General features: G+C 45.7%; 1 protein-coding gene across 1 annotated transcript; it reads left to right on the forward strand.

Annotated features, from left to right (window-relative positions):
- Positions 1-22,502: 22,502 nt before the first annotated feature.
- On the forward strand, positions 22,503-23,459 carry LOC138674660 (olfactory receptor 5AR1-like). Its single transcript, XM_069762474.1, has one exon. The coding sequence runs from the start codon at positions 22,503-22,505 to the stop codon at positions 23,457-23,459; it is 957 nt and encodes a 318-aa protein (XP_069618575.1).
- The last annotated feature ends 4,392 nt before the right edge of the window (positions 23,460-27,851 follow it).

Genomic DNA, 27,851 nt, shown 5'->3' on the forward strand with positions numbered 1-27,851 from the left:
ATGAGCGCATTTAGGACCTGAGAATGACATCGCGGCTTCTGATTGGTCGCGTGCCGCTCATGTGACCGCCACGCGACCAATCAGAAGCCGCAACGTCATTCTCAGGTCCTAAATTCCTAGAATGAGGAGTTTAGTGCCTGAGAATGACGTCGCGGCTTTTGATTGGTCGCGTGGCGGTCACATGAGCGGCACGCGACCAATCAGAAGCCGCAACGTCTTTCTCAGGTCCTAAACGTGCTCATTTTAAACAAAGAAGCCTGAAGGTTACCAGCGGTGATGTCCAGGGGCCGCCGGAGAGGTGAATATATCAATATTTTTTATTTTAATTCTTTATTTTACACATCACTATGGATCCGATACCGATTCCTGATACCACAAAAGTATCGGAACTCGGTATCGGAATTCCGATACCGCAAGTATCGGCCAATACCCGATACTTGCGGTATCGGAATGCTCAACACTACTGATGACGCTGATGGAAAAACAGACACACTGATGGAAAACACTGATAGGACCGGTACTGTTTTTTTCAAGTATGTATTTTATGCGGATGTGTGAAGGAGGCCTAAGGCCTAAGGTAGTAAAATAGATTGACAAACTAAATGAGGCAGAGCCATAGATATTTTTAGCATATTACAATAGAGACAAACAGGTCTGCAAAGCAGCCATAAGAGGAGAAAATAGGGCATTTTTAATCAAATCCTGACAAACCCAATACTGACACATTCAAACCCTAACTGAAATTGTAAATAGGAATTGTGGACATGGGCCACTCCCAAGACCCGGAGTGGAGGGAGAGTTCCATTCCACTACCATTCTATAGATCTCTCCAAAAAATAAAATCCAATGTCAGGTTTTCCTAAATCTGACTATCACGGAGCTGCCAGGCGGGTACTCACCAGACTCCTTGGCTGACCAGGCGGCAGCTGGATCAGGACTCAGAACCCAGGAAGGAGCCTGTTCCGTGAGACAGCCAGGAGAAATGTAGGTACATGGGTGTGGACAGCATGCACGGCAGTGGCAGCAGGATCTGCGACATGTGTCCGCAGGTCAGAGGGGAAGGAGGCAGGGCTTAAACGCCGGACTGCCGGTAGAGAGGGTGGCGTGCGGTGGGGACCCCCCCAGGCTAAGGAGAGGTAAGAGACACCGGGGACAGTGCAGGGGAAGGTCAGAACAAGCCAAAGTCCAAATAACCAAGAGAGCGAATAGGCACAGGAAAAGGGGCAGGCAAATAGGGAGACCAAAAACACAACCGAAGTAAGAACCAAACGAGCATACAGAAGTACCGAGAGAGGAGGCAAACTCAATATTCAGGGACAGACCGGGTCAGAACCAAACAAGCAAAACCAACAAAGGCACTAGGCACAGGCACACCAGTGTCAACACACTAAGCAGAGGGCAACAGTATAATTGACAATGCATGGACCCACACAAAGGCTATAAAAAGCCTCCCTGAAGCCAAATGGAGGCTGCCAGAATTAACCCCAAAGACACCAGATAGTAGCAAGATGAACAGAACCATGACACTGACATGCTCAAATAGCTTGATCTCTTTTATTTTGCATTGTAACCACAGCTATGGCTGTAATAACAACACTCTCCAGCAGGTTTAGTATGCTTCTATGCACATCCTGGTGTTCACAACCCTTGTATATGATTCCCCTCACTGTCTCACATATCCCCCCGGTTCAAACTTGGGTAAGTTGAACACCTGATACCAAACAGGGTACCCATGACACAGTGTCTACATTTCTTTGCAACTTTCAAGATCAATAGTCCACCGAGAAACTAAGTTTTGCAATTACAAAAACATCTGGTGATCCGAGCATTCCTCTCCTTGGTAATTCTCCTCCAGACCAAGGGTGAATGTCCCATTACCAAGCGAAATTGCCTCCCGAGTCGATAATAATGTAGGGACTCCAGGGCCCACTTAATGGCCAAGAACTCCTTCTCCACTAAGCCAAAATTTTTATCTGCCTGGGTAAGTTTTCTACTCAGGTGACCAGATGTTCTTCTCCGTTGACCTCCTGTGACAAATTCGCTCCTATGCCTACCTCAGAGTCATCCGTTTGAATGATAAAGATTTTCTTGAAGTTGGGACTGGTGGGGATGAGATCTCCGCTGTCCGCACAATGCCAATTTCATGGACTGAAATGTTTGCTCTGCCTGGGGTTTCCACTGAACCATGACTGATTTCCTTCCATTTAAGAGATTGGTCAAAAGGTACCGGTCTCCCAGAAAAATTAGGTATAAATCATCAGTATTACATAAGAATGCTTAGCAACGCTCTTACTTGTTTCATAGTATGAGGCCGGCACCAGTTTTAAATGCCCTTAATTTTGTTAATTTGGGGTTTAATAACCCCACGGCCAATCATATACCCCAAGTACCGGCCTTCCTCGAGACTTATTGCACATTTTTGGGGGTTCACCGTCAAACTTGCGGCTCTGAGCAAATACACTACTGCTTGCAATTGCTTAATCTGGAGCAGCTTGCACAGTTCCTTTGTTACCTTGGACATAAAAGTACTCCCCAGATTCATAAGGATCTCCTTAGGTAGTGCAAGGGGGCAGAACATGGCAAACAGCTCCTAGGCAATAAGCTTAGCCTAGGTGTGACAAAGGGCAATTGACTCCAGGTAACGCGTAGCATAGTCTACTACCACTAATATGTGTTGGTGGCCACGAGTTGGGTTAACAATGGGCACTACCAGATCTATAGCAATCAGTTCTAAAAAGTACCTCTAAAATAGGCAGATGAACCAATGGACTACAAAAACTTGGGTGTGGTCAGCTGACACTCTGGGCAGGACTTCCCAGGCCAAAAGAAATGCATAGTCCGCTCTTGCATCTTTTTAACCCCTAGGTGACCACCCAGCATGTGTTTCTGGGCCATCTCGAGCACCGTCCGACAGTACGACTGGTGCACTACCAGCTGTTTCACTACTTCATTCTGGATTTTGTCACCTGATTTAGCAACTCCTGGTTGACCACCATACACAGAGAATCTGCCTCTGCCCCTGGTTGCTGAGCCATCCCATTTACCTCTGTCACCCTTTACCAGGTGAAGGTGGGATCCTTCAACTGAGCTGTCCCAAACGTTACCAGGATACTTCCAGCTCCAGGATTGATGTGCTCTCCACGAACTCTCCTGCCAACACCTCTAGGGGAAAACTAATGGGTTTACACTCTTTCTATATGAGGGTGACTCCTACTGCAGGTATCACAGACTCAGGACCTTCAGGTTCTGCGCCCAGACAAACCTTTACCCTGGTATGGTTAATGTTACTCTTCCACAGGGACCAGAACAGGGGCAATTCTCTTCCCAAAACAGCCCCTAAGGAAGGGTCTTCACTACTCCCACCACATTTAACATACCCACACGGAGTGGCTAAAATAACCTTAGCCTGCGAATACTCCCAGAGTTCACCCTATGTACAAATGACCACGAATTTCCCCCCTTGGGTTCTAACCTAGAGATCAGTGACCCATGGACAAGTGTCACAAGGCTTTCTGAGTCCAAGAGATCCTCCGCGCAGTGTCTGTTGACGTGCACCTGTCACAGATGGGGTTAAACAGCTGGACCAAAAGCATGCTCGGTCTTGACAGTATGGACATTCATCGACACATGGTAAGTAACATAGTAACATAGGTAGCAAGCATAGTTACATCAGCCTTAACTGCCCAGATAAGAAATCAAACATACTTTCACCACCTTCTGAATCACTCCCTGCTGTACTATTTTTGATTTAGACTTACAGGAAGCTGTGGGGCTAACCTTCCACAGTGGATGCAGATGAGGATGAAGCAGTATTTCCTGTCACTAAAATAAAGCCAAGGAAGAGGGCCTTCAGGTGGTGTTATCAGGAGACTGGATCCCTGAACAGTAAGCAATGTGTTCAGCAATTACCAATGGAGCTGATGTCCCACTTGCATAATGCATTTAGTCCTTGTCTAAATGTATTTGCTAAGCCTGATCTACCTGAGTGGATACACAGAGGGCCATGGGAAATTGCTTCAATGGAGTCAAATGAAAGCTATTGATCATGGCATTGGAAAGAGATGGTCACTCCAAGAGAACCCATCAAGTGGAAGTGCTTGGAAAATGACCTGTAGGTCAGTTTCCTACGGCACAACATAAAAGGGGGAGGTGTAGTGAAGATAGGCTGCTATAATTTGTGAGCTGTCTAGCATAAAATACTGTATTTAATGTCTATATCCCAAAATCTTCCACTGACTCCCGATGGTCTAATGATTGATGTGATAAGTAAATATCTCCCTCTTTCTGCTCAAACAACACCTTTATCATGGTAATTCAGAGTGTAATCAGGTGGAAGCATATGGCACTACCCAAAATGAGCAACCTCCTGGATATCCTGTGACAGGTAAGTTTCATATCATATGTATAATGTCTCTTGTACAATAGTTGAAGCTGGTGTGCATATTTTATGAAACACCATCCCCATGGGTAGACCCAGGAAGGAGGAGAATAATATTCCACCTCATCCCCAATTCTGGACTATATATGAGTGTATTATTTTCATGATGTGACACAAATTGAGGACCCAAGCCAATGACTTGTGAACACATTCTGCCCAAGACCCTGGGAGCAGAAAAAGACACTGATAAAGAGGATTGCTAAGTATAGAACTTAATATTTATTTCACAATTCTATTTTTATAACTGTTTTTTCATCTTTTGATATATATCTGTTATGTCCTTATTTTTTACATGTTATGCTCTGTATGGTTTGTGTATTAAAGCCTAAAACTTGAATTCACTTGCTTTGTTGCTCAAAATTTTCTAAGTGTCTCCATAAGACTAAGTGGTAGTTTGTACATGTGACCTGTGTATGGTCTAAGGGCAGTGAGTACATTGTGAACTTACCAACCTTTCGGTATGTGGTGGCAGCATTGAGTGTCTTGGGTGTGTGGACCTGTTGGAGGTACGTCTTGTGTTTAATTTTGAGCCTGAGTGAGAGCAAGTGTCAGATTAAGCTAAAGGGGGTGTCACACATGTGGATTTTGGACCCATTGTGCCACGATCCGGGCTTGCTTTGGAGGGGCACGGCTAAGCGGCCACATAGTGTTACTGGAGATCCTAATGGTGGAGTTAGGCTTGCGCTGTAAGTAGCTGCCAGATACCACTCCTAGGCAGTCCCCCCGTACTGGAAGAGCCGACCACAAGGGTAAGGATCGCAGTCACGGACATGGACTCGGAGTCACTGGCAGGACAAGATTTGGATACCAGCTCTGGTTCAGACAGTGGAAATTCTGTAACACTAGACAGGACGGACACTGGTACTGGTGAAGGTACTACCGGAGCAGCTGCAGGCTCTGGTACTGTCGAAGCAGCTTCAAGTTCAGGTACCGCCAAAGTGGTTTCTGGGTCAAGTACCATTGGAGCAGCTTTAGGCTTAAGTACCACCGAAGCGGCTTCAGGTTCAGACAACACTGGTCTCAGGAACAGGATCTGGTTCTGATAACATGAGTTTTAGGGACAGATTCTGGTTCAGACAACACAGGGGGACCTGGCAACTGATTAGTTGTGCAACACTAACTAAATCAAGGTGGTGGCTCAGGCCCCTCCGTACTGTGGAGCATGCCTTATAAACTTGATACCCCCAAGCTATTGGCTGGGGGCATTCTCAAAGTGCGTGTGCTGCCCCTTTAAGCATTGTGCGATATTGCTGCATTGCTGGGAGTCCTGCATGACGTGCACAAGCCCAGAGAGACAGGAAGCCATAACTGGGAATGGGGACATCATCGTGCGGCCATGGCTGTTTATATGTCCCTGCTGGGAAGATGGAGAGGGACCATGCAGGGACATCGGCATTGGCGTTACAGAGTGACATGGACCCCTTATAGTTACATCCACCTCACATAATGGAGGCAGAGTGAGGCCTTATCATGACGTGGTGCATTAAATCATTGAGTATATTGATTTTTTTAAGCATACTTTTTGCTGTCAGGTTTCTTTTTTTACAAAAACCTTGGATAACCCCTTTGAGAAAAGGTTTCAAGAAACTGATTGTTAATAAAAAGCAATCAAAGTCTGTCGGGTTCAATATGTTATTTATTGATCCTTTCAAATATTACTCCAATTACATTCAAAGTCAATTCCAAGATCAATATCAAAGAAATCTACTACAAAAATAATCTGCAATCTCTCTCGAAAGAAAAAGAAACTTCTTGGAAAGTAGAAGTATGTGCACACTTGGATCATAAATTGGTCCAAAATTATTTGTTGATTAATTTCTTTGCCAATGCAAGCGACTGAAAGATCCATATCAGAAAAAAAAGACCCAATTTTGAAAAATATCATTTTTGCATCGCAAGGAAAAGTTCCATTAGGCACATAATACTGTTTTCCTTTCTTTTATCACAGATAATCAAGATGAATAATTGTGAAATTAGTACAGTGACTGAATTCTACATGACCCCTTTCTCCACCACCAGAATTAATGCAATTTTTTTATTCACCGGGTTTTTATTTATGTATTTGCTAGCAGTGGTGGGAAATCTGATTATTATTGCACTTGTCTGTGTTGCTCCCCAACTTCACACCCCCATGTATTTCTTCTTGTGCAACCTTTCCTCTGTTGACGTCATCTATGTTTCCGCTATTATCCCGAAGATGTTGGCCATCACTTTATCAGAAGACAAGAGGATTTCGTTCTGTGGTTGTATGACTCAACTTTACTTCTTTCTCTTCTGCGCCTATACGGAACATACCATTTTAGTCTCTATGGCTTATGATCGCTACGTGGCGATTTGTTCCCCGCTCCATTATTCTTTGATCATGACGAGGAAAGTTTGTTTTATTTCAGCGACTTCCTACATGACTTTCAGTGCCGCAAATTCCCTAATGTTTACCCTAATGACATCTACATTATCATTCTGCTATTCTCACACAATCAACCATTACTTTTGTGAGATATTACCATTAATAGCGCTCTCTTCCAGTGACTCTAAAAGTGTGAAAATGCTCCTCACAATTGAAGATACATTCGGCAGTTTTATATTCATGCTTATTTTGATCTCATATGTAAGAATCATCTCCACAATTTTAAAGATTCGTTCCTCTAAAGGGCAGCTTAAGGTTTTTTCGAGCTGCTCATCTCACATCATTACTGTCATATTATTCTATGTGCCAAGTATCTTCATTTACTTGAAACCTGAGTCTCAAGATTCTAAGGAACAAGACAAAATTCTATCAATGCTTTATGTGGCCGTGGTCCCAATGTTAAACCCATTTGTATATAGCCTAAGGAATAAAGAAGTCATTGGAGCTGCTAGAAAAACAGCTATAGTAATATGGAATAGTATTATTCTTCCTCCAAAAAATAAAATATAATGGAAAGTATTATAAGTTGTTATAAAAACACTCTAAATACACACTGAAATTGCAACTCGGTAAAATTATGGAATTATGGAAATCACAGGATGGACAGACATGTTAAATCCAAAAAATTGAAGCAATATTTTCTAAACATCTCAATTTATTTAGTATTGAGCATGAGCATCATGGGCAGAACTCTCCGCATTTACATGTCACCTGATTAATTGTTTAACAATTACGCCTAGATATTAACAGAGGCTTCCTATATATTCAGATGTGGCCTAGGGAAAGTACGTGTGATGGGGGCACGTGTGCAATATTTTTGCAAGTGCAATATCATCTCAGTGCTTGCAGTTAAACATTGAAGCTGGATAGGGCAGGAGACAAGTAAGCTATGCAAACTTTTATAACAAACGTGCTGTGAGGATCAGGGGGGATGAATTATACTGTATTGACCATGGGGGGATGCATTATGCTGTGAGGACCAGGGGGGACTCATTATACTGTATGGACAATGGGGGATGCATTATACTGTATGGACCATGTGGGGATGCCTCGTACTGTATGGGACATTGGGGGATGCATTGTACTGTATGGGACATGGGGTGCATTATGCTGTATGGAGCACTATGTGAGCTTAATAAAATATTTGGAGGCTGAGGTGGGAGTCTTTAAACTGTATGCAAACTATTATACATTGTGAAAGTTTGTACAGGGTCCATCATAATGTGTGGGGGCAATATACAGTGTGCATAGGTGTGGGGAAATTATACTATATGGAGGGCTGTGTAGGGGTCACAGTTGGGGGATCATACTGTGCTGGGGTCACCATACTTTTCCAGGACAGTTACGGGGGGGGGGGGGGTGGCGCCCCTGAGGGTCCATTCGCCACAGAGGTGCTGCACCTCAGCCAGAGGTGTGGTACTCTGCTCTCGGGTAAGGAGAGGTCGCTACCCTAGACCCATACTAGCATCCAACACTACATCACTCTAGGCCAGGGGATCTGGGCGGACTCTATTGAGAATTGAGGGAGGGCCCTATCTCAGGCTGGAAGGGAAACTAGGTAGAGGGTGTGGGTGGAGAGAGTGAAAGTTAGAGGGAGGAGTTAGTGAGTAAGTGAAGAGTTGGTGTGGAGGAGAGCAGACATGAAGGAAGGAGCTCCTGAGAGAAGGGGTCCTATGGGCCAGGGAAGTGAGGAATCCACCCGTGGTGCCCGAATCCACGCCGACCATAGCTGAGTGGAAGGACCAGGTCGCAGTGGGGGGAACCGGCCCCAGACTAGCGGAGAACTGCAAGACTCAGCTATCAAGCTGGAGGCTGTGGTATCTGTAAGTGCCACAGCCACACACATTCGCTGAAAAGGCAGCCACATAGGGTCAAGGGGACCAAAAGGACATTGCTTAACAGGGCCCAGGGCTGCTGGCTTGGGACACTGTGTGTGAGGAGCAGGGCAGGAGGGCGAAGCCAGCGCAGAGAGATAGCTAGGGAAGGCACATAACAAAAGGTGTCTTGGGAAAGTGAACCCCAATTAACCTGAAAGCTGGCTGGACCACAGATCCGGCTGGGGACTGTACCTAAGAACTGTGAGTAAAGAGTGAAAACTGCACCCTCTGTGTCCTCAGAATTATTTACTGCGTCACCTACCCTGCACTACAACATTCACCATCATTGACTTCAACTCTTTAACTGCCATGGAGCCTAGCTCTACCCGTGGAGAGCTGTAATATCTCTGCTGCCTCACCATCTGCCCCAGTGGACCTGAACCACAGCGTAGGCCATTTCCCTATTGCCGAACACCACGGGTGGTGTCACGAACAAATCCCCTATAAACTTTATTCCCCTTTCCCTTTCAATTAATTTTATTGGACGCCCAGGGCAAGGACCGTGTCACTGCTGCCATGACAACCCCTTGAATAACTGCCCAACCCGAACCGAGTACCCCATGGCTCTAGCAGGCGCTCCATTTTTGGCATCACGAACAGGATGGGCTGACCTGGTAAACCCAGGTCTCATGCGCCGATTGTGTGCCGGGTTACCGAATGGCGTGAAAAACATATCCGACCACTATAAAGACTTAAATGAGAAAGGACTTGTCCGTCAGCGAGAGGGACCGCCTTCTGGTATGGCCGGAGGAAAAAGAAAAAGTATCTGCCCACGCAGGGTGGAGAATGTAAGGAGCACATGTGGATACGTGGGAAAGTGTACTGCAGTAGAGTACCCCGTGAGCACAATGGCGAGTGGTGGATGGAGAGCTCCGGAGTGTGGGGTGGAAGCATTGGACTCCCCCAGCCAACATGAGGACTCGGACTAGCTGTCCGCAGTGGACCCGGAGTTCATTGGAGCACAGGTGCAGGAGTTAAGTCACCAGCTCTTGAAGACACAGCTTACTGTGGTCGCAAAGTGGAAAGAGGCCCTGTTGAAAAAAGTGTCGGATTGTAGGGTGGCCTCGATACCAGCAGTGGAGGAGAACACCGGCACCGGAGAGGAAAAAGGTATGGCAGCAGGCATTGCCCCTGTGGCCGAGAAAACCTTAGTTGGGCCCTTAAAAACCCTGCCAGCCATAAAACCCAGCCAGGCATTTAAAAACATAGCCTGGGACCGGACAGCAGACATCGGAGATAAACTGGAGGCTCCGCTGCAGCCGGAACTCATGTCCCAGGAGGTGCATAGTGAGAGAGTGGTCATCCATTGGGAGAACCAGGGGATGGATTTGATCGGGTTCCCAGGGGAGGCCCAAGCTGGAGAAAACTGGGTAGAGACCCTCAGTTGGGAGGACTACTGCTGGCAGCAAGTGCCCAGGAGGGAAGGAGGGGAACAGGAGCACAGGACCCAATGGAAAGCCATGAAAGAGCGGAATATGAGGACCAAGGCCAAGGCCTGCAGAGATAGACATGCTGACCGGGGTCCACTGAGACAGGGCACCGTAGTGTCCTTTGGCTTGATAAAGGGCTGGGGATTCATCACAGAGCCCAGGATGGTCTCAGAACTATTTGTGACCCGGTGGGACGTGAAGTCACGTGAAGTTACACCTACTAGAGGGACACCCTTATCGTGATCTATACCCGGGAGACCTAGTGACCTACACCAGGCATGTGGGCGAAAGGGGGTGGTATGACCTCAATGTAAAGAAATGCACAAGGGGACGTGTTGCTCCTGTATCAATGGGTGCAGTGCCAAAAAGACAACTGGCAGCTTCAACCCCGGATGCTGAACCAGTCCCTGCAGCTCCAGCAAATATGGCAGTGCAGACATAAGCCACTCAGACACCGGCTGCAGGACTTGCACCATTTGAATCACCCATTCTGATGCCTGACAAAGAACTTTGCCAGTCAGAAGGTTGTAGGCACGAAGTACTACCTTAGAAGAGAAAGTAGAAAGTGACTACTACTGAGTGTTCCATGTGGTGAATGGCCAGAACTTTTATTGCACAAAGTTTGAACATAATGTGCTCCTTGTTGGTTTTATAGCAAACCTTTAGAGTGTGAGTAGGACAGTCTATCTTTAACAGAACAGCAAAGAACAAAAATTGTCTGGCGTGGCCAAAAAGTGGTCCAGCGAGGTGACCAGCTATGCCCTGTAGCCACTCCCCGGGCCTACATTGGAGGTTTGAGACTGATTCCCCCATATTGCACTAAGGACAATGAGAAGAATACCCGGCTCGGGATTTCACTGTAACCCGCTGAACTCGATTGAGAAAAGTTAATTAAGAGTAAAGCTGTGTTTTGTGCTCTGTTATTTATATGCAGCATTTAAGTGTACAACACCTCCCATAAAGGGAAGAAATAGTTATATGTTTGACCGTTTTACTTATTCAATTGCAATTCAGAAAAATATTTGCATGTTTTTAACATTTGTTTACCATGTTCCAGCCCGCGGACATGCTATGTTTAACAGGGGGGAATGTGGTGCCCCAGAGGGTCCAGTCACCACACAGGTACTGCACCTCAGCCAGAGGTGTGGTACTCCACTCTCGGGTAAAGAGGGGGCACTACCCTAGACCCATACTAGCATCCAACACCACATCATTCCAGGCCAGGGGATCTGGGAGGACCCTATTGATGATTAAGGGAGGGCCCCATCTCAAGCTGGAGGGGGAATTAGGTAGCGAGTGTGAGTGGAGAGAGTGACAGTTAGAGGGAGGAGTTAGTTAGTGAGCAAGTGAAGAGTTGGTGGGGAGGAGTGGAGGAGAGCAGACTTGAAGGGAGGAGCTCCTGAAAGAAGGGGTCCTAGGGGCCAGGGAAGTGAGGAATCCACCTGTGGTGCCCGAATCCACGCCAACCATAGTTGGGTGGAAGGATCAGGTCACAGTGGGGGGAACCGTCCCCCAGACTAGTGGAGAAATGCAAGACTCAGCTATCAAGCTGGAGGATGTGGTATCTGTAAGTGCCACAGCCACACACATTCGCTGAAAAGGCAGCCACATAGGGTCAAGGGGACCATAAGGACATTGCCCAACAGGGCCCAGGGCTGCTAGCTTGGGACACTGTTTGTGAGGAGCAGGGCAGGAGGGCAAAGCCAGCACAGAGAGATGGCTAGGGAAGGCACATAACAAAAGGAGTCTTGGGAAAGTGAACCCCAATTAACCTGAGAGCTGGCTGGACCACAGATCTGGCTGGGGACTGTACCTAAGAACTGTGAGTAAAGAGTGAAAACTGCACCCTCTGTGTCCTCAGAATTATTTACTGCGTCACCTACCCTGCACTACAACATTCACCATCATTGACTTCAAATCTTTAACTGCCATGGGGCCTAGCTCTACCCGTGGAGAGCTGTAATATCTCTGCTGCCTCACCATCTGCCCCAGTGGACCTGAACCACAGCGTAGGCCATTTCCCTATTGCCGAACACCACGGGTGGTGTCACGAACAAATCCCCTATAAACTTTATTACCCTTTCCCTTTCAATTAATTTTATTGGACGCCGAGGGCAAGGACCGTGTCACTGCTGCCATGACAACCCCCTGAATAACTGCCCGACCCGAACCAAGTACCCCATGGCTCTAGCAGGCGCTCCATTTTTGGCATCACAGCCACATCTGTTATGATCTGGTGGCCTAGGAGCAGCATGAGACGGACTCTAGAGAAGGTGGTCCCTGTACTGACCGCAAACCCTGAACCTAGCAGCGCAACTAGAAATAGCCGTGGGGGGTACCTGACACTCCCTAGACCCCTCGGCACAGCCTAAGATCTAACTTCCCCTAAAGACAGAAACAGGAAACCTATCTTGCCTCAGAGAAAATCCCCAAAGGATAGATAGCCCCCCACAAATATTGACGGTTAGAGGAGAGGGAAATAACATATGCAGAAATGAAATCAGATTTTAGCATAGGAGGCCATACTAGCTAAAAAGAAAGAATAGAACAGAGTACTATGCGGTCAGTATAAAAACACTAGAAAATATCCACCACAGAAAATACGAATCACCACATCTGACTAAAGACATGGGGGGTATATCTGCATCTCCAGAGACACAGCTTGGCTGCAAAAAATCCTTCACAGACAAAGCTGAACAAGACAAAAACATGAATATGCACAAAGCTATAAGGTCCACAGCAGGTGGACAGCAAAAACAAAGCCAGGACTTATCTTTGTAGAAAAGCACAGCAAACTGGAGAGACCAGCAGGGAAGTGAACCCTTCAAAAACAATGGACAACTGGCAGGGACTAAAGAGTCCAGCAAGGCTATATACCCCAGTCAGTTTTGCAATTAGTAGATACACCTGTCCAATCCTGCAGTCCAGTCACAACTGCATTACCCTCTACAACCACCGGAGGGAGCCCAAAAGCTGAATTCACAACAGTACCCTCCTCCCCTTAAGGAGGGGTCACCGAACCCTCACCAGAGCCCCCAGGCCGATCAGGATGAGCCCGATGAAAGGTACGAACCAAATCAGCGGCATGGACATCAGAGGCAGAAACCCAAGAATTATCCTCCTGGCCATAACCCTTCCATTTGACAAGGTACTGAAGCTTCCGCCTAGAAAAATGAGAATCCAAAATCTTCTCAACCACATATTCCAACTCCCCATTGACCAACACAGGGGCCGGAGGATCAACAGAGGGAACAACGGGCTCCACATATTTCCGCAACAAAGATCTATGGAAGACATTATGAATAGCAAAAGAGGCCAGAAGCGCCAGGCGAAAGGACACCGGATTAATAATCTCAGAAATCCTATAAGGACCAATAAATCGAGGCTTAAACTTAGGGGAAGAAACCTTCATAGGAACATGACGGGAAGATAACCAAACCAGATCCCCAACCCGAAGCCGGGAACCAACACACCGACGACGGTTAGCAAAACGTTGAGCCTCCTCCTGAGACAACACCAAATTGTCCACCACATGAGCCCAAATCTGCTGCAACCTGTTGACCACAGAATCCACACCAGGAAGGTCAGAAGGCTCAACCTGCCCAGAAGAAAAACGAGGATGAAAACCAAAATTACAAAAAAAAAAGGCGAAACCAAAGTCGCCGAACTAGCCCGATTATTAAGGGCAAACTCGGCCAATGGCAAAAAAGCCACCCAATCATCCTGATCAGCAGACACAAAGCATCTCAAATAGGTCTCCAAGGTCTGATTAGTTCGCTCAGTCTGGCCATTTGTCTGAGGATGAAATGCAGAAGAAAAAGACAAATCAATGCCCAGCTTGGCACAAAAGGCCCGCCAAAACCTAGAAACAAACTGGGAACCTCTGTCGGACACAATATTCTCCGGAATACCATGCAAACGTACCACATGCTGAAAAAACAATGGAACCAAATCAGAAGAAGAAGGCAATTTAGGCAAAGGCACCAAATGAACCATCTTAGAAAATCGGTCACAGACAACCCAGATATCCGACATTCTTTGGGAAACAGGAAGATCGGAAATAAAATCCATAGAAATATGTGTCCAGGGCCTCTCGGGGACCGGTAATGGCAAAAGCAACCCACTAGCGCGGGAACAGCAAGGCTTAGCCCACGCACAAATCCCACAGGACTGCACAAAAGAACGCACATCCCGCGACAAAGAAGGCCACCAAAAGGACCTACCAACCAAATCTCTGGTACCAAAAATCCCAGGATGGCCAGCCAACACAGAACAATGAACCTCAGAAATCACTTTACTAGTCCATCTATCAGGAACAAACAGTTTCCCCACAGGACAGCGGTCAGGTTTATTAGCCTGAAATTCCTGAAGAACCCGTCGTAAATCAGGGGAGATGGCAGAAAGAATCACCCCTTCCTTCAAAATGCCGACCGGCTCAAGAACCCCATTGGAATCAGGAAAAAAACTCCTAGAGAGGGCATCCGCCTTAACATTCTTAGTACCAGGAATGTACGAGACCACAAAATCAAAACGGGAGAAAAACAGCGACCATCGAGCCTGTCTAGGATTCAGCCGTTTGGCAGACTCGAGGTAAATCAGATTCTTATGATCGGTCAAGACCACAATACGGTGCTTGGCCCCCTCAAGCCAATGTCGCCACTCCTCAAATGCCCACTTCATAGCCAACAACTCCCGATTGCCAACATCATAATTGCATTCCGCAGGTGAAAACTTCCGAGAAAAGAAGGCACATGGTTTCATCAAGGAACCATCAGAATTCCTCTGAGACAAAATGGCCCCTGCCCCAATCTCAGACGCGTCAACCTCAACCTGAAATGGAAGAGAAATATCTGGCTGACGCAACACAGGGGCAGAAGTAAATCGGCGTTTAAGCTCCTGAAAGGCAGAGACAGCCGCATAGGACCAATTCGTCACATCAGCGCCTTTCTTGGTCAAATCGGTCAGAGGTTTAACCACACTGGAGAAGTTGGCAATGAAACGACAATAAAAATTAGCAAAGCCCAAGAATTTCTGAAGGCTCTTCACAGATGTGGGCTGAATCCAATCATTAATGGCCTGAACCTTAACCGGATCCATTTCTATAGATGAGGGAGAAAAAATGAAACCCAAAAAAGAAACCTTCTGCACTACAAAGAGGCACTTTGACCCCTTCACAAATAAAGCATTATTACGGAGGATCTGAAATACCATCCTGACCTGTTTCACATGAGACTCCCAATCATTGGAAAAAATCAAAATATCATCCAAATACACAACCATGAATTTATCAAGATAACTCCGAAAGATATCATGCATGAAGGATTGGAACTCAGATGGGGCATTAGAGAGTCCGAATGGCATCACAAGGTATTCAAAATGGCCTTCGGGCGTATTAAATGCAGTTTTCCATTCGTCACCCTGCTTAATACGAATAAGATTATATGCCCCTCGAAGGTCAATCTTAGTAAACCAGCCAGCCCCCTTAATCCTAGCAAATAAATCAGTAAGCAAAGGCAAAGGATATTGAAATTTGACCGTGATCTTATTCAAGAGGCGATAATCAATACAGGGTCTCAAGGAGCCATCCTTCTTGGCAACAAAAAAGAACCCCGCTCCCAACGGTGAAGAAGATGGCCGAATATGCCCTTTCTCCAAAGACTCCTTAATATAGCTCCACATGGCGGTATGTTCAGGCACAGACAGGTTGAAAAGTCGGCCCTTAGGGAATTTACAACCTGGAATCAAGTCAATAGCACAATCACAGTCCCTATGCGGTGGAAGGGAACTGGATTTGGGCTCATCGAATACATCCTGGAAGTCTGACAAAAACTCAGGAATTTTAGAAGAGGGGGAAGAGGAAATTGACATCAATGGAACCTGATCATGAACCCCCTGACAACCCCAACTAGTCACAGACATGGATTTCCAATCTAACACCGGATTATGTAGCTGCAACCATGGAAAACCCAGCACAATATCATCATGCAAATTATGCAACACCAGAAAACAACAATTTGCTGATGGGCTGGCGCCATGCGCATGGTCAGCTGTGTCCAAAACTGGGGCTTATTTTTAGCCAACGGTGTAGCATCAATGCCCCTCAAAGGAATAGGGTTCTGCAAAGGCTGCAAGGGAAAACCACAACGTCTGGCAAATTCTAAGTCCATTAAGTTCAGAGCGGCGCCTGAATCCACAAATGCCATGACAGAAAATGATGACAATGAGCAGATCAAGGTCACAGATAACAGAAATTTAGGTTGTATAGTACTGATCGTAACAGAACTAGCGATTCTCTTTATACGCTTAGGGCAATCAGAAATAACATGAGCAGAATCGCCGCAGTAAAAACACAACCTATTCTGACACCTGAATGTTTGACGTTCAGCTCTAGACAAAGTCCTATCACACTGCATAGGCTCAGGGCTCCGCTCAGAGGACAACGCCATAGAGTGCACAACTCTGCGCTCGCGCAAGCGCCGATCAATCTGAATGGCCAGAGACATAGAATCACTCAGACCAGTAGGCGTGGGGAACCCCACCATAACATCTTTAACGGATTCAGAAAGACCCTTTCTGAAAATTGCCGCCAAGGCATCCTCATTCCATTTAGACAGTACAGACCATTTTCTAAATTTCTGGCAATACGATTCTGCCGCTTCTTGACCCTGACACAGGGCCAACAAGATTTTCTCAGCCTGATCCACAGAATTAGGCTCATCATACAACAACCCCAATGCCTGAAAGAAAGAATCAGCATTAAGCAAAGCAGGATTGCCAGTTTCCAGGGAAAATGCCCAATCCTGTGGGTCACCACGCAGCAGAGATATGATGATTTTAACCTGCTGAATAGGATCACCAGAAGACCGGGGTCTTAATGCAAAAAACAGTTTACAGTTATTTTTGAAACTCAAAAATTTGGATCTGCCACCAAAGAATAAATCAGGAGTGTGAATATTAGGTTCTAAGGTAGGAGTCTGAACAATATATTCTGAAATACCCTGTACCCTAGCAGCAAGCTGATCCACACGAGAAACTAACTCCTGAACACTCATGTTATTACTAGGCTCCGCAGCCACCCAGAGGTAAAGAGGGAGGAACAGGCTAAGGAAAAAAAATGGCTCAAAAGCTTCTCTCCCTTCTTCTGAGATGCAATTAACTCATTGTTGGCCAGTTGTACTGTTATGATTTGGTGGCCTAGGAGCAGCATGAGACGGACTCTGGAGAAGGTGGTCCCTGTACTGACCGCAAACCCTGAACCTAGCAGCGCAACTAGAAATAGCCGTGCGGGGTACCTGAGACTCCCTAGACCCCTCGGCACAGCCTAAGATCTAACTTCCCCTAAAGACAGAAACAGGAAACCTAGAGAAGTAGAATGAACAGCGCTCCATCCGGGTGTAGAAATCTTGAAAAAGTAGTTTATTTAGCCATAAAACAGCAACGTTTCGACCAATATACGGTCGAAACGTTGCTTGACAAAGACCGTATATCGGTCGAAACGTTGCTGTTTTATGGCTAAATAAACTACTTTTTCAAGATTTCTACACCCGGATGGAGCGCTGTTCATTCTACTTCTCTTGGTTTAATATATCCGGGACGGTTCCCTGGATGTGGACGGGCGCCCCAGGACTGTGAGTGCTGTCAGTTGTTTGCTTTGTTTACTGAAACAGGAAACCTATCCTGCCTCAGAGAAAATCCCCAAAGGATAGATAGCCCCCCACAAATATTGACGGTTAGAGGAGAGGGAAATAACATATGCAGAAATTAAATCAGATTTTAGCATAGGAGGCCATACTAGCTAAAAAGAAAGAATAGAACAGAGTACTATGCGGACAGTATAAAAACACTAGAAAATATCCACCACAGAAAATACGAATCACCACATCTGACTAAAGACATGGGGGGTATATCTGCATCTCCAGAGACACAGCTTAGCTGCAAAAAATCCTTCACAGACAAAGCTGAACAAGACAAAAACATGAATATGCACAAAGCTATAAGGTCCACAGCAGGTGGACAGCAAAAACAAAGCCAGGACTTATCTTTGTAGAAAAGCACAGCAAACTGGAGAGACCAGCAGGGAAGTGAATCCTTCAAAAACAATGGACAACTGGCAGGGACTAAAGAGTCCAGCAAGGCTATATACCCCAGTCAGTTTTGCAATTAGTAGATACACCTGTCCAATCCTGCAGTCCAGTCACAACTGCATTACCCTCTACAACCACCGGAGGGAGCCCAAAAGCTGAATTCACAACACACCTCCACACACTTTCGCTGAAAAGTCAGCCACATAGGGTCAAGGGGACCAAGAGGATGTCGCCCGACAGGACCCGGGGCTGCTGGCTTGGGACACTGTGTGTGAGACGCAGGGCAGAAGGGCGAAGCCAGCACAGAGAGATGGCCAGAGAAGGCACATAAGAAAGGGAGTCTCGAGTAAGTGAGCCCCAATTAACCTGAGAGCTGGCTGGACCACAGACCTGGAGGACACAGCACCCGGCTTTGTACTGTAGCTAAGAATTGTGAGTAAAGCATGAAAACTGCACCCTTCTGCGTCCTCAGAATTATTTACTGCGTCAACTGCCCTGCACTACAACATTCACCATCATTTACTTTGACTCTTTAACTGCCATGGGGCCTAGCTCTACCCGTGGAGAGCTGTAATATCTCTACTGCGTCACCATCTGCCCCAGAGGATCTGAACCGCAGCATCGGCCATTTCCCTATTGCCAAACACCACGGGTGGCGTCACAAACAAATCCCCTATAAACTTTATTCTCCTTTCCCTTTCAATTAATCTTATTGGATGCCCAGGGCCATGGACTGAGTCACTGCTGAGGGACAACCCCCTGAAGAACTGCCCAAACCGGACCGGGTACCCAATGGAGCCCCGTAGTAGCGTCATCATATGGTATGTGGGGGGTACTGTGGGGAATTCACTATGGGGGTAACCACATTTGGCCTGGTGTTGTCCCAAATCCCCGCCCCGCACTGTGTTATGTATTATGCACAGTGCGGGGTGGGGATTCAGCAACAGGGTGGCCGCACTACCCGCACAGGCGCAGTCAGGAACCTGGCATCTGAGCTATGATGGCCAATGCTCAATGCGCCTGCCCCTGGCAGGCACGCACAGCGCAGGCGCCGGATTTCAGATGAAAACAGCGCTGAGGGGGTGGCGACCAGCGCCCCAGAAGAGATGACTGACGGCAGTTGGGCGCTTCAAAGAGGGGGCTTCAGACCTGCCTCCAGGTCTAAAGATAGGTATTTGGGGAAAATTATAAAACGCTTTATTGATGGAATAACAGAAGCAAAAACTAAAAGAGCCACCTTGTTAGAATTTAGCATTACTGCTGCACAAGGTGGCTCTTTTAGTTTATAACAGCTGGAGGGGGTGACAGTGGCCCTTTAAAAGACTATTCCCCCTTTTAGCTTGAATGCCCAGGGCACGGACCAGGTTGAAGCCACCGTGACATCCTCTTTAAGTGTGACCTGACGTACCCCAAGCCCTGGCGGGGGACTCTTAATGTCCCAGATCTACATTTTTCAAAACCGAATAGCAACGCTATGGGCACAAATATGACAAAGTTGTTCACCTTTAGAGAAAAGGCTGAAGAGCAAAGAAAACTTCAAAGAGCAAAAGAACTTGGTGACATAGCAAACTTGATGTTACAAATCTCTTAAAGGGCAAAAGAGCTTGGTGGTTGGAGTTCACTCTAGGTACAGCTATTGCTTGAAGGTTAAAGAACACAAATTTAGGAATATAGAATAGTTATAACACTCTTTATTAAGTTACTGCTTGTTTCACATAAGCCTAAGGCATGTATTATTCACATAGAATTTCATACAGTGCTTACATCTTAACATCAGCTCATGGTTTAATTTTTCTGCACAACTTTAGTGTGCAAACAGCAGGGCAACTACAATGTCCTGCCCTATTTGAAGAAGCCATTCCACAACTGACCCTTCCGATCCTGCTTTTATTCAGTCCATTACATCACAGGACTGAACCAACCAGACCATGCTACAGGCCTCAGAGCAGCCAACTCTGGGCTTGAGTTTGCTTTCGACTTCTTACATGGTGACAACTCTCACAACCACAGCAGAAAATCCAGAACTGACCCCTTCCAGATAGACAACCCGATCAACTCACACTGCTCCTGCAGCACTGAGCTTCACCAATTTCCCTTTTCCACTACTAGACTAACTGAACCCACTAACCTGAAGTGGTAACAGCTCTCTAGGCTAGCTTAATATCTATTTCAACTTCTCAGGCCTTGCTCAATGGTAACAGGGTGAGAAATCTTGCCCATTGAGTCTTCTCAATACTCCACATCTACACAAATCCACATCACACTCTTTGGCCTGTCTCTCCTGGAATGATCAGTGTTGCAGTATGACGAGAATGTGATGTTTGCTTATGAAGCCCTACTGTGGGCTTGGCATCATAGAAGAATTAAGAAAGTAGCTCCCCGGTTGTGATCACAACCCACTGGCACCCCACAAAAGCATAGTCAATTTTGCAATTTAAATGTCATTGTCAGTGATTGACAGTAGCATTTAAATGGTTAAACCGAAGAAAGTTCCAGTCACCGCTGTTACAGGCAGGACACCCAAGTATTGGGCAGGCTCAGCTCCTGACCCCGCTCTATACATGTGGAAATAGTCTAGGATAAACCATTATGTCCTTTGTTGGGACAGGGTAAAAAGTCTCTATGGGAATATGTTACCAGAAAATAACCAATTGCTTATTGAAATTTTTAACGTTGAACATTTTTTTACAGAATTTATAGTAAGATTTTTGCTCAGACAAGATGGAAAACCTCATAAAATATGAACAGAAAATGTAAAAAAAAAGAAAGTGGTTATTCGATTTTCCAATATTTTTAATAAACAAAATAAAGCAGCTAAAATGAGAGAGAAGCCACAGGAGAAATATTCATCTTGTCTCTAAGGTATTATTCATACATCTTTATAATCAGGTGCAAACTGAACAGTTACCAGTCCTCCTTCATACAGTACCAGAAGAATATGTCGTTGTGGGACCTAACAGGGGCCGTGCGCTCCAGGGTTATTGCCGCTGGTTTCTATCAACTGTTTTTATTAACTGAAGTTAATTTCCACATGAGGATCTAAAGTCACAAGTTCTCAGGTATTTTTTGTATTAAAAAAATTTCAAATGAACAAATCTGCTTACATTCCACGTTGAAGGCCCACAAATGGGGTGTTTAGATATTATTTTCTTTGATCATTATTCAGCATGAGATTTCCATCCTATCTACAACTGTGTGGGACCAAGTTAAAGAGGTTGCCAACCTTTTAGGGGCTAATTTTATTTTTCAACTTAAGTGAATGTATTGTAGGCTGAAAATAATTTTTGCAATTGGGTTTTATTAAAACTTTTGCACCATTTGGCTTTTACAGGCTCATTTTCCTGCGCATTTAATTATGAAATTATCTGTGGTCAAAAATCAACTAAGAGGAGCTTAGAAAAGACAGGAAAAAGAGTTAAACCTACAGAAGTAAGTGAATATCCACAAGAGGAAATATATGTATCTTAAAAATATATAATTTTATGAATACAAGCAAAATTATAAAAATCTACGGTATACATTAAAAGAGTGTGGGGGCAGTGTAACAATAGTCCACGTAAAGCAAAACTTCAGCATTTTTTTTAATGCACCTCTGGAGAGGTGCTTTAAGGCTGGGGTCACACTTGTGAGTGCAAAGCGAGAAACTCACATCAGTTAGCATCAGTGGGAATCTTTTTTAGCATTCTCTGGATATTTTTACTTACCACAGACCAGTAGCACAGAAAACGAGCATCTCCTGTATCTCGCTCCTATATTTTATTCTATAATACCAGACAACGAGGTTAACGGAGTCTCCAAGATGTTCGACTGTCACCTTCACCTTCCTGAAGTTCAGTGTTTTTGTGACTCCTCGACAAAACACGCTATTGAAAGACATTTATTAACTCAAGGTCACAGGTAACTATGTCATATAACCTGCAATTCTAGGTCTTACAAAAACAAAAGTATTTTCTTAATATTTTTTAGTTATGACACAAAGATCCAAATCCCCTTCTTAGACATAAAAGTACGTGATAAAATTCAGATAAGTGCAATCACTACCAGAGAGAGTTTAGCGGATTTATTTGAGATCACCTCTGTCTATGCTGGCAGGTCTACATCAGAAGAAACACAGGATTTTGGGTGACCATCATTTCCCTATCCTCAGTAGAAGATCACTATCTGAAAAAGAAGACTTTTAAACAAAATATTTTAATCTTGCGTCATAAGTACAAGTTCCACAAGGCACGTAATACTATCTTCCTCCTTTAATCATAAATATTCAAGATGAATAATTGTGAAGTCGGTACAGTGACTGAATTCTACATGATCCCATTCTCCGTCTCCAGAATTCATGCAATTTTTTTATTCACTGGGTTTTTATTCATGTATTTTCTAGCAGTGATGGGAAATCTGATTATCATTGCTCTCATCCGTGTTGCTCCCCAACTTCACACCCCCATGTATTTCTTCTTGTGCAATCTCTCTTCTGTTGACGTCATCTACGTCTCTACGATTCTACCTAAGATGTTGGCCATCATTTTAACAGAAGACAAGACGATCTCGTTCTTTGGCTGTATGACTCAGCTATCCTTCTTCCTCTTCTGTGGTGATGCTGAGATTTATATCCTGACCTCCATGGCTTATGATCGCTACTTGGCGATTTGTTCTCCTCTACATTACTCTTCTATCATGACGAGGAAAGTTTGTTTTATTATAGCAACTTCCTACATGATTCTAAGTGCATTGAATTCCATATTGTTTTCCTTGACGACATCTAATTTATCATTCTGTTACTCTCAGACGATCAACCATTTCTTTTGTGAGATATTACCTTTAATGGCATTGTCTTCTAGCGACACAAAAAGTATGAAAACGATAATTTCAATAGAAGATGTTTTTATTGTACTTTTTAGTTTTATGTTTATTTTGACATCATATGGAAGAATCATCTTTACAGTTTTAAAGATTCGTACCACTAAAGGGCAGCTCAAGGCTTTTTCTAGCTGCACATCTCACCTCATTACTGTCTTGTTGTTCTTTGGACCAAGTATCTTCATGTACTTGAAACCTGAATCTGAAGATTCTAAGGAACAATACAATATTCTCTCAATGTTTTATGTGGCCGTTGTTCCAATGTTAAACCCGTTTGTTTATAGCCTGAGGAACAAAGAAGTTCTTGGAGCTGCTAGAAAAATAGCCACAATAATACAGAATAGAATCCCACTTTTAGGTAAAAAATAACAAAAATGAATTTGATCTGCCATAGGTTAAAATAGTCTTAAATGTGGTTGGTTGTTAAAGACCAGACGTCAGAGGGAGAGTGTATGCATACCTGCCAAGCATCTTGGATCCAAATGGGTCTGTTTCAAATTTGAGGAGCTGTGCCTCTGTCTTGGAAGGTCATAGATATGTCACACCTACACACAGTGCCGCCATCAGGGCATTTCTGCCCTGACTGGCGTATGGGGCCCAGTCAGCAAAGGGGGCCCACATCGGGCCCCGTCTCTTCTGTTGATCGGGCTTCAGCGGCAGGATTTTGTCAGTGCGGTAACTGAACCCTGCATTCGAGACACAGGGTTCAGTTATTCTATTGCCGTGCGGGCAATAGTTAAAGCCGCCAGCCAATCGGAGGCTGGCAGCTTATGTCAGCATGCACGTCGCCGGCGTCTGACATCATTGTCATTCGTCCGCAAGTGCGCGCTGTTAGCCTGGAGGGAACATTGCTCGCCGCAGGAGCATGGCAAGGTAAGAGGAAAGGTATTGTTTGTTTTTTTTATTTTTATTGAACGCGGCAAGCCGGCAGGATGGAGACAAGTGTCCATCCTGCCGGGGGCAGAATACAGACAGGGCAGAATGGAGACAGGGGCATGATTGGATACACAGGGGGCAGGATTGGAGACACAGGGGGCAGAATGGAGACACAGGGGGCAGGATTGGAGACACGTGGCAGGATGAAAGATATGGGGACATGATTGGAGACACAGGGGGCATGATTGGAGACATGATGGCAGACTGAAAAATATGGGAGACATGGTGGCAGGAGGAAATATATGGGGGCATGATTGGAGACATGGGGAGCAGAATTGGAGACACAGGGGCAGGATGAAAGATATGGGGCAGGATTGGAGACATGGTGGCTGGATGAAATATATGGGGACAGGATTGGAGACATGATGGCAGGATGCAAGATATGGTGGCAGGATTGGAGAAATGGTGGCAGGATGATAGATATGGGGCAGGATTGAAGGCATAGTGGCAGGATGGGAGATATGGTGGCAAGATGGGGGACATGGTAGTAGGATTGGTGACACAGAGCAGGATTGGAGATATGGTGGCAGGATGGGAGACATGGTGGTAGGATTGGAGACACGGGGCATGATTGGAGACCAGGGCCATGATTGCAGATGTGCTGCGGGATGGAGACAGATGGGGCAGGAATATGGGACAGGATTGATACAGATGGGGCAGGATGGAGACAGATGGGGCAGGATGGAGACAGATGGGGCAGGATCATGGGGCAGGATGGAGGCAGATGGTGCAGGTTCATGGGACAGGATCATGGGACAGATGGGGCAAGATCATGGGACAGATGAGACAGGATCATGGGACAGATGGGGTAGGATCATGGGACAAATGGGGCAGGATTATGGGACAGTTATGGCAGGATCATGGGACAGGTATGGCAGGATCATTGGACAAATGGGGCAGGATCATGGGACAGATGGGGTAGGATGGGGAGATCATATGGGGCAGAAGGGATACTCATGAAGGCAGGATGGGAGAACATATGGCTGGAGCCAGGAATGAGATACACAGTCTCCAGGATGGGGGATATTTTCTTACCCTAGGGGCTTTTTAATGGATATTATTACTGCAATGATGTATTTTCTTTTTTGAAGATACTGTTTTAAATGGGGAGGTGGTCCTGTTAGTGTGCAGAGTGATACTATGTTGCCTTTTTTTCTTCATTTGGTGTAGTGTAGAACTTGGGAAAAAATAAGTAATGTGTTCTGCAAGCGGTTCTCTAGATAACTGTTATTTCCTGCAGAGACGAGCCCTGGCTGGAAGAAGTGACCTTGATCTGTGCTGGATGAAGATGAAAGACTTCACCTAGAGGCATCACAGGTGAGTCAGTGTGTTACCTATACACTGACACTAAACACTGTATACTACAGTTATGGTCAAAAGTATTGACACCCCTGCAATTCTGTCAGATAATACTCATTTTCTTGCTGAAAATGATTGCAAACACAAATTATTTGGTATTATTATCTTCATTTAATTTGTCTTAAATGAAAAAACACAAAAGAGAATGAAGCAAAAAGCAAAACATTGATCATTTCACACAAAACTCCAAAAATGGGCCAGACAAAAGTATTGGCACCCTCAGCTGTCATGATCCCAATGGCAGGGGATCACAAAAGGACAAGCACAAAAAACAAAACAAGCTCTAGGGTGATGGAAACTGAGTTGACCGCGATCCTGAACCTAAACACACAACTAGCTGTAGCCGGGGAACGTGCCTACGATGATCCTAGACGTCTCGCTCCAGCCGAAGGACTAACTTCCCCTATTAGAAGAAACACAGACCTCTCTTGCCTCCAGAGAACACCCCACAGAAATAGCAGCCCCCCACATGTAATGACGGTGAAATGAGAGGAAAGCACATACGTAGTTATGAAAACAGATTCAGCAAAATGAGGCCCGCTAAAGCTAGATAGCAGAGGATACAAAAGTGAACTGCGCGGTCAGCGAAAAACCCTACAAAAAACCATCCTGAAATTACTTGAACTCATGTGCCAACTCATGGAACATGAGGAGTAATATCAGCCCACTAGAGCAACCAGCAAAAAGGAATCACATATCTGCAAGCTGGACTAAGACAAAAATTAAGCAAAACGTGGAACAGGAAAATCAAAAACTTAGCTTGTCCTGAAGATTACAGAAGCGGGAAGCAGAGGTAAAAAGACACACTGATTACATTGATAGCCGGCGAGGAAATGACAAGAAAGCCGGGTTAAATAGGAAACTCCCATATCCTGATAGAACAGGTGGACACCAGAGACCGCAGAAAACACAAGTCACCCAGTACCATCTGTAACCACCAGAGGGAGCCCAAAAACAGAATCCACAACAGTACCCCCCCCCCCTTGAGGAGGGGTCACCGAACACTCACGAGAACCACCAGGGCGACCAGGATGAGCCCTATGAAATGCACGGACCAAATCAGCAGCATGAACATCAGAGGCAACCACCCAAGAATTATCCTCCTGACCATAACCCCTCCACTTGACCAAATATTGGAGTTTCCGTCTGGAAACACGAGAATCCAAGATCTTCTCCACAACATACTCCAATTCTCCCTCCACCAGCACCGGAGCAGGCGGTTCAAGCGAAGGAACAACAGGTACCTCATACTTCCGCAACAACGACCGATGGAACACATTATGAATAGCAAACGATGCCGGGAGATCCAAACGAAACGACACAGGGTTAAGAATTTCCAAGATCCTATAGGGACCGATGAACCGAGGCTTGAACTTAGGAGAAGAGACCTTCATAGAAACAAAACGAGAAGACAACCACACCAAGTCCCCAACACGAAGTCGAGGACCCACGCGGCGACGGCGATTAGCAAACTGCTGAGCCCTCTCCTGGGACAACTTCAAATTGTCCACCACATGACTCCAAATCTGATGCAACCTATCCACCACCATGTCCACTCCAGGACAATCAGAAGGCTCCACCTGACCAGAGGAAAAACGAGGATGAAACCCCGAATTACAAAAGAAAGGAGAAACCAAGGTAGCAGAACTAGCCCGATTATTAAGGGCAAATTCGGCAAGCGGCAAAAAGGTAACCCAGTCATCTTGATCAGCAGAAACAAAACACCTTAAATAAGTTTCCAAGGTCTGATTAGTTCGTTCCGTCTGGCCATTCGTCTGAGGATGGAATGCAGACGAAAAGGACAAATCAATGCCCATCTTAGCACAGAACGTCCGCCAAAATCTAGACACAAACTGGGATCCCCTGTCAGAAACGAAGTTCTCCGGAATCCCATGCAAACGAACCACGTTCTGAAAAAACAGAGGGACCAACTCAGAGGAGGAAGGTAACTTAGGCAAGGGTACCAGATGAACCATCTTAGAAAAGCGGTCACACACAACCCAGATGACGGACATTTTTTGAGAGACAGGGAGATCCGAAATAAAGTCCATGGAAATGTGCATCCAAGGCCTCTTCGGGATAGGCAAAGGTGACAACAATCCACTGGCGCGAGAACAGCAAGGCTTAGCCCGAGCGCAAACTTCACAAGACTGCACAAAAGAACGCACATCCCTCGACAAGGAAGGCCACCAAAAAGACCTGGCCACCAAGTCTCTAGTACCAAATATTCCAGGATGACCTGCCAACGCAGAAGAATGGACCTCGGAGATGACTCTACTGGTCCAATTATCCGGAACAAACAGTCTTTCAGGCGGACAACGATCAGGTTTATCCGCCTGAAACTCCTGCAAAGCACGTCGCAAGTCTGGGGAGACAGCCGACAAAAATCACCCCATCCCTAAGGATACCAGTGGGCTCAGAATTTCCAGGGGAGTCAGGCACAAAACTCCTAGAAAGAGCATCCGC

This window comes from Ranitomeya imitator, chromosome 4, assembly GCF_032444005.1.
Source record: "Ranitomeya imitator isolate aRanImi1 chromosome 4, aRanImi1.pri, whole genome shotgun sequence".
Taxonomy (NCBI): Eukaryota; Metazoa; Chordata; class Amphibia; order Anura; family Dendrobatidae; genus Ranitomeya; species Ranitomeya imitator.